Below are 14,933 nucleotides of genomic sequence, written 5' to 3'. Positions count from 1 at the left end.
TTGCATCTTAAGCTACAACAGAGACCCCAGAATCTATGGGCTCAAATAACTAAGGAAGCAAATCTTTTCCAATGGTCCACGTACTTGAAAGACAGCAGCTATGTTGTTATAAGGGCAAGTGACGTTTATGATATAGTGTACAGGATGGCTATTGTTTCTTCTATTTACACATCGAATACCGATGATGCACTGGACATTGGAATAAAGCAGGGAATAATAAAGCAAAGATCTTAGTAGAGAATGGACTTACAGTAAACACTTCCATAAATAAATAAACAAAATCATACCAAGTCATAGTAAGTGTTGTGAAAACAAGGTATGGTGATGTCATAGTGACCGGAGGGATGGCTTCTTTAGTGGTATGAATGGTGAAGGAATCGAGCATTGACCTAACACTGGAAGCCAAGAAGCCAAGAGCATTCTAGAAGGAGGAAATGGCAAGCACAAGTGCTTAAAGTCTGGAATGGACTTGGAAAGGTCTTAGCTTCCCATTTTTATGCAGAGGGTAGAAGCTTACAAAACTGGCTCTGGCTCCTGCTTTTTCATCAACTAACATGGAAATCTTGAACAACTCTCTTAAATGCAACTGATATAATGGAATTATTAGGCTGGGAATTCTAGGATTTAGCATTTGAGTCTACAAAATGTGCTTGTTCATGTCAGGAAATGGTGACTAGAGGTACTCTCTTGTCACATACGTTGACAAGCCCTTTAAAGGTGACCTTGGACATAATCCCTCTCAGTGCAGGAAAAGACACAGTGAAATCCCAGCTTTAAGACTTTGGGAAGGCGACCTGTCCTCAAGACAAATACCAATGAGTATATATTAATGGATCTCGGAGACACTAATAACTTTTCCACTGATAACTTTCAGCTTCTTCTGGAGATTGTTAGAGATCATGCACTCTCCAAAGACTTGCTTAAGTTGCAGGAGAAGTATCTATACTGTACAAATAGTGACTTCAAAAAGTAAAGTCTGAAAGAAGGAATATATTATGTACAGGCACTTTATGCAGGGTTGATGAGAGGGAGAAGGGAGGGAGTGGAGTGATGAGACAGGGAAGTAGGGAGCACCAGTGTGAGGTGAGGCTTTCAGATCCCTGCTGTGAGCCAAGAGAGCTGAAGGCATTGGGAGAGTTCCAGTTGAGGGATCAGGGATTGGCACATTTAATAACAGGCTTCTGATGGGACACTGATTCCTTTACCCTTCTGGACTCTTGTTATATTTAAGCCAAATCACCCTGTGTGGTATTGAAAGACACAGCTCAAAGTAGAGGTGGGCTAGGGGTGTGTGACACCATCATCAGAAGAAGGAAAAGGCTTGTTCAAAATGGACTTACAGACGGGCTGGAATCGCCTCCCTGAGGTCCTTTAACTTAGTCTGCTGCCCTGGCAAGTCCATTCGGAAACCTAGCCATCTGTAAATAGATCCCCATGGAGGAATAGGAGTGGAAAGACAAGCTGACCTCATGGAGATAAGTCTCCTTTTCCTCGGGGAGCCCTCAAGCCAGGAAACTTAGTCAAAGGTTCATTTAGTGACTTAAAAGAGGCATCTCTGATGAAAGAAGGCAAAGTTTTATGCAATTAGTACCTAATAAAAAGCAGTAAAGGCAAAGTCCAGGACTTCCTGCAGTTCAACACAGTGAACAGAGTAGGAGGTGGTGCATTAATTAAAATCTGTGTTTTCTTGTAGTAAAATTTAAAAACTAAAACACTCCATAGAATGTAAAAGACTAAGGAAATAGAGCAAAGCACTATAATAACAGGGCTGAATAAGCAAGAGCAAGAGGAATCTGGTGTTCCCAAGCCCCATGTTCACAGGGCAGTGTGCTGCCAACCACCTAGCTTCATGGTATTGGGGAAAATTCACTAAACGTGAGTGGAAAAAAAAAAATAAGATTGAGAGGATACATTTCAGAGGCAGGTGACACACTCTGAACCTCAGCTGTCTCCTGCATAAAGCAAATAGCCGATTGGAAGGGAGGAATGGGCTGTGTGGGACAATACTCTGAGAACTGTTAGGCATCCTAAAACAGTATGATTAATCTGGAGTTTGACAGGTACTTGGTTCATTTTAAACTATTGAAATGCTAAACACTACTCATTCAAAGAAGGAAGTACTATTTATCTTAGAATTGTTGAGTGCAAAGAACTTTCAAGGGGTCAATACAAATCTGCAATATGTAAATAAACTTGGGGCATCTTAAGGAAGGGAACATATGTTCTGCCTCATCTTGACATTACAACATTGTTGTGATAAGAACAGCTTTGAAATCCATGGTTTATATTACTTTCATTGTTTTATCTAATAGTTTTTCCACCTTCCCATGCCTAATCAAGCCCAGCAAACGGCGGAGGCAGACCCTCATTCCAGTGCCTTTGCTCCTTCCTTTATGCATCGCTCAACTATGGATGTATATTTTCTCTGGGCATACTGCTTTTAATCGGAAGGCAGTTGCTTTGGAATCTGGTTCTCGCCAAAGTAGTGTGCTTCAATTAGAAGAATCTTCCAGATGGTACAGAATCATCCAGATGACTCAAAATATAATTAAAAATCTTGAGATGAGGTTTGATCAAGTATTTCTGACATTTGACTTCAAGTATTTTTCCATCTCACTGAGATAAACTCAAGTGAATGTAGTTCTGACTTGTTGGGTAAACTAAAGCTAAAAGCTCCCAGAAGACGGAAAACTACCTCTGGCTGGGGCCAAAATGGAGCTCTATTTTAGCATAATTGAAACACTTCGTTCTCTCTCCTTCCCTGTCCTCTTCTCCCCTCCCTCTCCTCCTGCCTCTCCCTCTCCTTTTTTCAAAGCTATGGATCTAACCCAGGGCCTCACACCTACTAGGCAAGTTCTCTGCCACACGCTACATCCCCAGTCCTACTACCTCTCTCCTTCATATCCCTACCACAGATCCAAACAGTCTCTCAAGTTCTTGTCAATGCTCTGTGACTTTGGTTTTTGCTATCTCAGGAAATCTCACATCCAGTTTCTTGTTTACGGAGTAAGGAAATGGGAGAAGGAAAAAATATCAAACGAGCCAGTCCTAGTTACAAAATTGGTGACTGCTTCTTTTAGCTAGGGAATGCCTAGTTTGGTAAAGGCATGCAATGAGATGAAGGGTTAGAGGCAAGGTGGTCAGCTGGTGGGTGCTTCTACCACATTGGAGGGTTTAGCTCTCAACTTTGTAGAATAAAGAACAGATTCTTAGGGTGCCAAACTGAGAAATACTGACTGTTAAATCAGATTACAAACATAAATTGTAGGGATAAGAAGAAATGAAATAATCATTTCCTTGGTGTTTTCCATGTGTCAGACGCTATACTAAGTACATTTTATGTTTTTAAAAAAATTTTTAAGTTTTATGTATATGCGTGTATTACCCATATGTAGGTAAGTGCATCTGTGTTGCTCCTGCTGAGGACAGAAGAGGCCGTCAGATCCCCTGGAACTGGAGTTACAGACAGGTGTTAGCTGCTATGTGGGTGCTGGGATTCGAACCTGGGTCTTCTGCAAGACCAGTCAGTGTTCTTAAACACTGAGCCATCTCTCCAGCCCCATTTTATGTTTTTTTAAGTTTAAGAGAAATGTTATTGATTCAAGAATTTCATACAATAAATTTTGATTATATTTAGATCTCCTCCTCCATATCCACCCTCACCCTGCCAACTCCCACCTCCCCACCCCCCATCAAATTTTCCATCAGAAATTGAAAATCCCCATCTATCTTACATAGCACCCCTGAGCTGGGTGCTGGGGAAATCATATTTCATTAGAGTGCCAGTGATCTATAATTCCTCACACAGAGGTGTGCCAAAGTGAGGGGTCACTCCTTTTCCTTTTATACGGTTTTTGGGTCAGAATATGCCCAGGTTTCTTAATTTCTGTTTCTCTTACACACTGCTTAGGAGCAACAAATAGGGATTTCTCTTTTTCTCAGTGGTCAGAAACACTTCATTTTCCTCATTGAAGTTAGTTGTTCACAGTCCTTACATGAAGGTTACACTTTGGCTGTTTCCAGGTCTCACTCAGCACAATGGCACACCATGGACCAAGGCATTCTCCAACAGGTTGATTCCCCACAGGGTTTTACTGTTGGTAAAAGCTGAAGCTAGGTCCTCACAGTGGCAGCAATTAACTCACAGGCCTCCAATCCAAGATTCTTTGAGTGTCAGTTAGGAAATTTCACAGCTTCACATGACAGTTTTACACTTGAGTTCTCTATTCTATTTTCTGAAACCTGTAGACCTCTCAAATTCCTACTGTTGTTGAGGACTGCAGTCAGGTCTTGACAGTCACTGGGTGATAATGATGATCAGCTGACCACTGGAGTCATGCTGGGTACAGTCGCATGTTAAAGTCTCAGCTCCATTCCCTAAAAACTATACACAAAGTACTTAACACCATTGAGTTGCTTTTCCTCTTCTGTAAGGTAGGGTTGAAGATAGTGGGCCTCATAAATAATGTGTTCGGCATAGGGTAGAAGTGAGGAGCCAGTGAGATAATGCCACGGAAGCACTTTACACATTTAGAAAGGTTGTAGGGAAGACTGAGTGATTATTATATGCATATGTCACCTTTGCCTCTTAAATTTGCTTTCATGCTGATTACCTCATTTTACTGTCACATAGGCCCATGAAGGAACTAGGGTAGGGTTATTATCTATGTTTTGGCATCTGTTAATGCAGATGAATGGGGCCCACAGGTGCTAAAAAAGTACCTAAGGTTACATAATATCTGGCTACATTATACTTGGGTTCAACCCTTAGCCTACTGAGTTTCCTTCTGAAGTTTTCTCTCCAAGAAACCAGTCAAGTCTTAAGCTTGATATTCAGAAATTATGCTACCAGATTTAAAAAGGAGTTATTTCTCACTGAGTGTGAAATACTTTTAATCCCAGCACCTGGGAGGTAGAGGCAGGTGGATCTCTGTGAGATCAAGGCCAGCCTGGTCTACAGAATGATTTCCAGGCCATCTGGGGCTATAGGGAGACCCTGTCTCAAAAAGAACCTCCCCAAAAGAAAGAAAAATAAAAAAGGAGTTATTTCTATTCAACAAACAAGCCAAGCTACAAGCCCCAAACTCAATAACTATAACACCAATGTAATGAAAAGATAATAACTAATGTGCTTAACATTTTAATGATATTTTATTTAATCCATATATAACTATATGAGATTGTGGAATTGTCAGCCCCATTTTTTACAAGTGAGAAAATCAAGGTAGGAAATGGTTCAGGAATGTATTCAGGATCTGCAGAGCTCGTAAATGCCAAGAAAGACTGAATTTATAAGTTCTTTTTGGGAGGTTGGGGGCTTCTGTGCTAAAATACCACAAACTGGGTGGCTTGAACAACAAAATATATTAGTTTATATAGTTGTGGAGGCCAGAGGTCTAAAATCAGGGGGGTTATCAGCAGGGGTGGTTTGTCCTGAGGCCGTCAGGGAATAGCCTATTGCAGGCCTTTCTGCTTGGCTGGTCAATGGCTTCCTTTTTCTTCCAGTGTGTTTTTCTGTGGCCCAGTTTCCCAGGTTTTTATAAAGACATGAGTCATATTGGACTAAACCTCATTTTAATTACCTCTCTCTATAAAGGTAAACCATATGGACTTTGTCTTTAAATAAGGTCACTGAGGCTAGGACATCAGTATATGAACTGGAGGGTGGGCAGGACACAATTCTATATACACTACTAGGTAGAAACCCATTTGACCAGGTCAGAAGGTTTCTGGGGCCTCAAACTCTTTTGCATTATTCTTTATGCTTCTAATTTTATAAACTCATCCTGGGAACAAATACAAAGATTTAGACTATGGTGTTTGACTTCCAACCAGTCCTAGAGGCAGTGAACAGAAATTTACCCTCTAAAAGTTTTGAAGCTGGGAAAGGTTCCCCGAAAATGTTTATCTAAGACACTGGTTTCCAGCTTACTAGGCAATTTGGCATTGAAGACTTTTCTCATAAACATTTACAAATTTTCTGCTCTGAAATGAAGTTAATCAGTAAACCACACAACCTCTGGCCCCTCTCACTTACCTAGCCTCATTTTCAGTTGCTGTGAATAAGCTGAGAATGGTAATGCAGTTTCAGGGATTGGAAAATCCATTTCAAATTAGTCCTCACCATAGCCACACACCATCAGGATTCGTGCCAGACATGATGAGTGTCAAGCCTGCTAAAGGTAGGACCCTGTTCACAGATGCTCTTGCTTGAGATTCTCCCATTGTGCTGAGGAAATCTGGGTGTCTTTTGTTTGATGTCATCGCCATAGGTCTCTGTCAAAGGTGGCTCAGACAATCCCAGAAGACTGGGGGTGGGAGGTTGAGATACAGTTTTAAGAAGGTATTGTATTGGGAGTCAATCTAACTACATCTTCCTTAAGATTCTTCATAGGGTTAATAGGTCCAATTAGCGCCATTGTTTCAGGCCAATCAAATGTCAACATTATTGTCAGTGGACACTTGAAGGTTGAAGTGTGTTATTTAATGCTGTGTTTCTTAAATGGTGCGCCTCAGATCTCACTGGATTCTACAACTTGTTTAGTGATTTGTGACCAGGGTTAAAACTAGAGCAGAGTAAAGAAAACATCAGTGTGCCCACCAAGAACTAAAGATAAATTTATTTCATGGAATAAATTGATTCAATTACATCTGTATAAGTGTGTGCAGCAGTCCTGCTAGAAAATGTATTGCAGACTATGGCAGGTGGGAAAAATAATAAATAGAAAATAAGTAACACAAATTTAATGAACTAGTTTTATAGCAGATTTTGTTTGATATTCTATAGCAAACAAGATAAGTGAAAACTTTAAACCTAGGATATTTATATTTTCACTGAATTAAAATATAGTTATTAATGAAAAACAACACAATATAAATATTTTATTTTTTTACAAAATGTAAATTTGTCTTTTTAAACTTCTATCAAATTCTAATCATTTTCCCAATAATTATAATTATGAACATATTTTTTATCATAGACTTGGTAGCATACCATTTCACTTAGGTATGGTGTTTTGGAGTGGCTGACACTATATTTAGAAGTGGAACTTACTTTGGAAGGCTGGGAAAACAAACTTTTCACCCCCTTCAATTTAACATGTATTTATTAAACATTTACTATGTGCCAGGCATTGTGTCAAGTGCTAGAAATCATACAAAAGGAAATATAATCTACTATTTCCCTCCAAGAGTTCACAGATGAACCACAGTAACAAGAAAACAGAAAGTACTGAATTTGCAGTGTGGAGACTGCAGCTTGCATTCTTTGTCTAGTTTGTATGGCAGCCTCTGATCTAGCAATATATTACTCCAGTTTTATGGAGGAAGAAACAGAAGCTAAAAGGTGCTCAAGGTCTTTCTTAAGTTCATATATTTAGCAAGTTGCAGATCAACTGAGTCCAGATCTGTCTGCTCGGTGCACTTCTAACTTGTTGCTCATTACCACTTCAAATTTAGTGTGGAAGATAAAGCTGTGAATAAACACGAACGGTTACACATGTTTCTGATAAGCACTATACTTGTGTGCTTACAGAGAGTAGAAGAGATTAATTCTGCCTGGGGGAACTGGGGCAGACCTCACAGAGGAGGCCCCAGCTGACAAGGCAGGAAGAGGCACCAACATCACAAGGTCCTGGCGCCAGGAATGGCAAACAAGTTCACGAATGAAGCCATATCATTTGGCTTAGGAAATAAAGGAAAGTACAAAGGCGATTTTCCACTCCAATTCAACAAATATTCATCGAACATTTGCTGTGCTTAGCACTGTTTCAGGGATTAAAACAAAAATAAAGAACAAGACCATTTCTCAGGGGCATCAGAAACTAACTGAGATTGTGGGAAAGTTTCATCATTAATATGGGGATCTGATTCTCTCTTGGGTCCACAGTGGTTCTGGTCACAAACTCCCCAGAGCTGCACTGTTGACTATGACAGTCATTAGCTACATGTAACTATTTAATTTTAAGTGAAATTTAAAACTCTGTTCCTTAGTATCACTAACTGCATCTTCAGTGTTCAACGTCCCCACGTGGTTTGTGGTTATTGTATTAGTAGGTGTGGAATGCATCTTTCATCTCAGAAAGTTCCTTTGGATGAAAAGCTATGGAGAGCTAGGGGTCCTTATCTAGACGTTGGCTTTCTTCAGACTCCCTCAGAGTTTATCCATGGTGTTCCTGTTTAGGAACTCTACCTTACACTCTAATGGCGCATTTCCTGTCTAAAGGAATACTGTCAATTAAAGTTGATCCATTTCAACATCCTCTGCATCTTCTCTATCACATAGATCTGTTATTTTTTGCTGTTGTCCCAGCCCTTGACATTCCCATTCACTCAACACATTAACAAGAGGAAGGAAGGCTGGGCTTTTTCTATCTTGTTTGTGCCCTTGAAGTTTCACATGTGTGCCAAATAGCAAGTGTCCAATGCATATAATGAAAAAAATACCCCAATGTTTATGTCATTAGAACAGACTGTGTGTGTATATGTCTGGATTAAACCTTTTTCTCAACAGCTGTACTATATGCTCAAATTACCTTATGAAATAACAAGTTGGGGTTAATGGTCCAATTTTACAGAGAAATTAAACTAGAAAAAGTGCAGGTAGTGTTTAAGTCAATTACATAGTAGAAATTGTTCTTCGGCTACTTGGGATTTGTTGGCTACACTGATTCTTTGGTTTTACACTGTCTGTGTATTAACCCATGTACTTTGTGAATATTCAGTGAACACATATGAAACACTGGAAGTCGATCTGCTTTGAGAATAGAAGCATTAATTAATAGTATTGTCCACTGTTCCCATATATTCCCATGTTTTATTGTGTTAGCATATTCTCCATAACCTTGGAAAAGTTTTGTATTTGTGTATGCATATATGTGTACACATGTGCACATATGGGGTGCAGGTAAATGGGTCCCAAGGATCCTCCTGTCCTTGTTTCCTCAGTGCTGGGATTGCAAACATGTCATATCACACCTGACTTTTTCCATGGGTTCTGAGAGTCGAACGTAGGTCCTCATGCATGTTCGGCAGGAATTTTACTGACTGAACTACCTACCAACCTGCTTTGCATTTTAATTTAGATGGTTCCAGGGATTATTATAATGCTGGAGAGATGGCTCAATGGTTAAAAGCACTGACTGCTCTTATAGAGGACCTGGGTTTGATTCCTAGCACCCACATGGCAGCTATGAACCATCCTTAACTCCAGTTCCAGGGGAATCCGAAGCCCTCTTCTGACCTCCGCGGCATTGCACAACACGGGTGCACTCACTTACATACACTCATACACATAAAATGAAAAAAAAAATAAAATATTATAATGTTGATACCATTATCCCACCTGAGTTGGGATTCTGTTGTTTCTTGGTTATGGAAATATTTGCTTTGATGAAATAATGTTCAAAAACTAAATTGTCGAAAAGAGAAAAAATTAACCATTTTCTTTGATTCTCTAGAATCTAGATTCTGCTGTTAATTGATTATTTGATCTTGGTTAAGTTGCTTAATTTTACTAAACTATGGTGGGGAGAAACTGGGCTCTGGGTGGAGGGAGACTTGAGGAGATATATTAAAAGGTAAAATCTAGGGAAGAGTGACACTAATTTTTTTTAGGTCTTTTACATTTTCTTAACTTATGAAATTTTAGTCATATTTGGTTGTGGGATGGATCATGACTTTGCTAACACTATATCTTTTCTTTAATAATTTCATATCTTTGTTCTTATATTTTGTAGTCATAAGACAATGTGGCTTTACCAAAATCTTTTGTCTGTCAGATACACTGATTTTTTTTTCTAACTGATATGGACAAGTTGGGCACGAAAGGAAGGAAATTGATTTTTGCACAGATACTGTATATTGTGGGCTGTCAGTCATTTCCTGAGTCAACAGAATGTAGTCTCCTCAATGTTTAATATGTGGATACCCTGCTTTGCCAGTGTAAAAAAGCTTTAAATTTTAATGCTCATGAATAAGACATATGCTTATAGAGATTTTATACATAAGGAAGAATCAGAAGATCATCTAGCATAAGGGTCTTTCTTTATAGACTAACAAAGAGAGGTCCAGGGCTGGGTAGCAAGGTAGTAACGGGTTTTAGATACCATAGTTAAATTCAGAACCATGGTTCTCAAGACCTAGATCCAGAGAAGACTTTCCAAGAGAAACAGTCCTTAAAAGGATGTATGTAGCTAAGTGAAGATGAGAGAGATGAAGTCTGGAGGGGATTAGCTATGCTAAGGAAGGATCTAGGCACAGGAAGTAGTGGGTAGGAAAAGCCCCGAGATGGAAAGTAGCAAGATATTCAAGAAACAGAGAAATTAGAACGTGGAAAATGGCTGGAGAAGAAAGGATCATGCATGCTGAGCCTGACAGGGCTGTTTGTAGATTATGTTAAGCAGAAGTCGCAAGTTCAGGTACAGAGAGCAGAGGAGAGAAAGTCACTGCATGTCATGCTTTGGCCAGAGAATAGTGATTCAGCACATGAGATTTGAAGTCAGACTCCAAAGTTCAAATCTCAACTATTTAGGAGCAAGTGGTAACTTTGACAAGGGAATTCTTTTAAAAAAAGTTTTATTTATTATTTTTATGTGTATGAGTATATTGTCTGTGTGTGTAAGTGTACCAATGTCATGCAATGCCCACAGAGGTCAGAAGAAGGCATTGGTATCCCCTGGAACTGGAGTTATAGATGGTTTTTAGCTGCCATGTGGGTGCTGGGAATCAACCCCGGGTCCTCTGCAAGAGCAGCCAGCCCTCTTAATCATTGAGCCATCTCTCCAGCCCCTACAAAATAGTTCTATCCAGTGGTATAAATATCACTGCATTTGGTTCTGATGTTTGAAGGATACCCCAAGATACTCTTTTGTAACTGGTAGATAATTATCTACCTCATTGGATTATTGTGAGAAATAATGAGAAAATGGCTAGTATTAGGAAGAAATCCACCGAAAAATCTGCCACTAAGAGTAATAATAGTAGTATCAACCATCTTTTGAACACATTGAAAGGCATTAGTACATAGGTCCAGAATCCATAAGTGCAATTCCAAATTCCAAAAGTGCTTGAACCTATTGATTTTTTTTTTTTAAGTTCGATAAGAATTTCTTGGGTGGCTGAATCTGGACTGAACAGATGTGAAACTGTTTGCTAGTATTTGTTCTACTTTGTGTGAATATTCATAGCATTTCACCATGGAAAATGTTGCTGTTTGATCCTGAGGTTTTTTTTTTTTTTTTTTTTTTTTTTTTTTTTTTTTTTTTTGTCTTTTTGAGACAGGGTCTTCTTGTAACCCCAGTTGGCCTGGAACTTACTAGGTAGACCAGGTTGGCCTCGAACTCACAAAGATCTGCCTGCCTCTGCCTCCCAAGTGCTGGGATTAAAGGCTTATGCCACCACACCTGGCTTGATCCTGAGTTCATACAGTGTTGTAAATACCACTGCATTTTACTCTGGAATCACATTTTTTTTCTGCTTTTTGTAGTTCTGGAGGTCAAGCCCAAGCTATAGGCTCTAAATTTGTATGTGTGTGAGACTGGTTCTCTCACTGAACTGGGGGCTTTCTGTTTCAGGTAGACTGACTGGTTTGTGAGTCCTCAGGGATCCTCTTGTCTCTACTCCACCAGTGCTGGGTACAGATGCATAAAAAGCCTAGCTTTTTAACATGGGTGCTGGGGATATGAAATCGGGTCCTCATGCTTATACAACAAATACTTTACCACTGAGCCATCTTCCACCACCCCTAAAATAAAGAAAAATTGAATTCTAAAATACATCTGCTTCCAAGTGTTTTGGATGAGGAAGTGTGAGTCTTTACCATCTGATTCTGTCATCTGCATGACCCTTCATATAGAGACTTCCATCTGAAGCTGGTGGTGTGAGCACTGCCAACAGCTTAAGTAATTTGCTCAAAGTACCACTATCATAACAGATGGAGCAGAATTTCAGTCTAAGGTTATCTGACAGTGCTTTAAAGATTCAGATGCATTTACACAGGATCTTATCTATTTATGGCCATCGTTTTAGCATTTTTGCATAATTTAAACACTGTTTTCTAAGGAACATAGTTGGTATTTCAAAGAATAAAAGCATTTTCATAACCTAATCATTTTTATTGCCTAGAAAGTTTTTAAAGACTTATTTATTTGCTTATTTATTTATTTTTATGTGTATATGTATGTGCCTGTGTGAATTTATGGGCACCACATGTATGCAGGTACCCACAGAGGCCCGAAGAAGGTGTCAGATAGCCAGGAGCTAGAGTTACAAGCAGCTGTAAGCCACCCGGTATAGGAGTTGGGAACTGAACCCAGATCTTCTGTAAGAGCAGTATAGGCTCTTAACAGTTGAGCCATCTATCCAGCCCTGAGAGGTGTTATATCTAAGCAGCTCATTTAATAATAATGGTAGTAGAAATGATTATTATTCCAGTTTTAAAGCCAGCTATAATTTTTTGAGCCAAATTTCTTCTTCTGTGCCAATTTAGCAAAGTGTCTGACATGCATTATCTCTTTTAATTTTTACATCAACCCAATTGTTATTGTAGGCATTATTATTCCCTGTTTTATGAAGGGAAAGCTATGATTTCATAGCTTTAAAGCTGTTAAGAAATTGCCACTTTCACATAGATGTTAAATAACGAAACGTGGATCTTAATCCAGAGAGATGGGTGCTAAAAGTGCATTCGTTTTTAAAGCGCCATTTCATTTTACAATTAAAATTACATGTACATGACAAAAATCTCAAACAGTAAAAAGATGATGCAATCTCCTATCTGAGAAAATAATGCAATATCACCTCCACACTCACCACCACTCAATTTATTATATATCATAAAGAAGAGGTCTTGCTGACCAATACACACACACATACACACAGTAGTTTTCATACTGCTTGAATATACATACTGTTTACCTTTTGCAAATAGCTGCATATGGTAGAAATCTTTCCATATCATCACTATAATTATGGAGATGCAAATAATTTTTGTGCATCTGTACAATATTTGTGTATGAATATAGCAATTTTTTTCAACCAGACTCCAGTGATAAGTGTTTAAATTGTTCCCAATATCTGGTCCTTAAACGGTGCTGCAAATGAATACCTTTCATATAGATTTAAGTATATGTCTAAAATTATTTCTAGCACTGGAAAATTGTTGCTGGATTTTAGAGTTTCAAATACTGGAAAATATTGATGAATTGCACTCTAAGTGTTTGTTTTTCCAACAGTGAATCAACTTGAATTTATTGGCAAAGAGAAACATTTTTGTGGGTTTATGAGACAATTTCTAAAGACTCTGTCCTTTATCCTTTTATCTGTAGGTTGCTAAATGTTCCCTTATTAGTTTTCAAGAGTTCATTACTTATTAGCCATATGTTATTGGACTAGCCTCTATGTTGTACATTGTTTTTGAGTCAGGGTTTCCCTGTAGTCCCCGGCTGGCCTGGAACTCACTATGTAGACCATGCTGGCCTCAATCTCACAGAGATCTACCTGGCCTTGCCGCCCAAGTGCTCAGATTAAAAGCCATCATGCACAGCCTGTGTTGCACATTTTTATCTGAGGTTACAATTTGTCATTTAAACATCGTATATACATGTATATATTTCATATGCATATGTATACATATATGTGTATACATATATACATGTATATTTAAAAGTTAATTTTATATGGTTAAATATATTTTCATATATATTAATTTTTATAAATTCATAGCTTATATAAATATATTTCTATTTAAATTTTAGATCTGCTATACCTAACCATGAAGCTAACTACCTCTCTAACTTCTAGAATGATGACACTGATTTTAATTTTGTTGTCACTTCTGTTCAGGTGTCCTCACAGAACAATCAGCAGGCCCTCTGGGACAGAATCTGGATGTGGAACCATACTCACAGTACAGCAATGTTCAGTTTCCTCAAGTTCAACCTCAGGTCTCCCCCTCGTCATCCTATTATTCCAACCTGGGTTTCTACCCCCAGCAACCTGAAGAGTGGTGCTCTCCTGGAATCTATGAACTCAGGCGAATGCCAGCTGAGACTGTCTACCAGGGAGAGACTGAGGTAGCAGAGATGCCTGTGATGAAGAAGCCCCGCATGGGCACATCAGCAGCAGGAAGAATAAAAGGGGATGAGCTATGTGTTGTTTGTGGAGACAGAGCATCTGGGTACCATTACAATGCACTGACCTGCGAGGGCTGTAAAGGTAAGCATCCGTTGATCAGCAGTCTAGTAAAATTCTACTGTGTTGGTTGTTCAAGTCCTTCAACTGGATCCTTCCTTTTTCTCAGATAACCTTTTTATTTAACATTAGAAAAAACTTTATTAAGAATTTTGTAATGCATATAAGGTGTTTTGATCAAATCCATGCCCACTCCCTCCCATTTAACACCTCCCATATTTCCCCATCACTTTTTTCTAACAACTTTTTTCTTTCAATCTTTCTTTCTTTCTTTCTTTCTTTCTTTCTTTCTTTCTTTCTTTCCTTTTCCTTCCTCTTCTTTCTTCTTTCTTCTTTCTTCTCCTTCCTTCCTTCCTTTCTTTTTTTTAAATGGGGCTTTTTGCTACTCTAACATTACCCCTCTGAAAAGGTAACCCTAAAATCTTTTAGGGATTGGATAAGAGCTCCCAAATACTTTTGTTATTTTTGGCCCTTAGAATATGTTGCTAAGAGGCCCAAGGACATTTTAACTTTTAGCCAAGAACCTGGCTAATCACTTGCTTAGGCTTTCTCATTTTTTTTCTGTCTATTTCGGAAAATATCTCCATTCCCATATCCTTTTAACATCTTTTGCATTCTCACTTTCTTTTTTAAAAAAAATAATTATGAAGCTGGGCGTGGTGGCGCATGCCTGTAGTCCCAGCACCTGAGAGGCAGAGGCAGGTGGATCTCTGTGAGTTCAAGGCCAGCCTGGTCTACATAGC

The 14,933-nt window shown here is 38.9% G+C and overlaps 1 protein-coding gene across 10 annotated transcripts in view; it reads left to right on the top strand.

The window, feature by feature from the left end:
• The window catches only part of Nr1h4 (nuclear receptor subfamily 1 group H member 4), an 83,149-nt gene that overhangs the window by 18,793 nt on the left and 49,423 nt on the right, over nucleotides 1–14,933 (top strand). For 6 of the 10 annotated variants that reach the window (XM_029563347.1, XM_029563346.1, XM_029563340.1 and 3 more), the window contains one exon: nucleotides 13,843–14,214. In XM_029563347.1, coding sequence (XP_029419207.1) covers nucleotides 13,843–14,214 — 372 coding nt within the window. Of the gene's footprint in view, nucleotides 1–6,051; nucleotides 6,183–13,842; nucleotides 14,215–14,933 lie in introns of those variants that run through there. The other 4 variants (XM_008832632.2, XM_008832631.2, XM_029563345.1 and 1 more) reach the window with 2 other exon arrangements.

The sequence above is a fragment of the Nannospalax galili genome, unplaced genomic scaffold (genome assembly GCF_000622305.1).
Source record: "Nannospalax galili isolate Female #2095 unplaced genomic scaffold, S.galili_v1.0 scaffold415, whole genome shotgun sequence".
NCBI lineage: Eukaryota > Metazoa > Chordata > Mammalia > Rodentia > Spalacidae > Nannospalax > Nannospalax galili.
The sequence above is the reverse complement of the archived record's forward strand: the minus strand, read 5'-3'. Positions and strand labels throughout refer to the sequence as shown.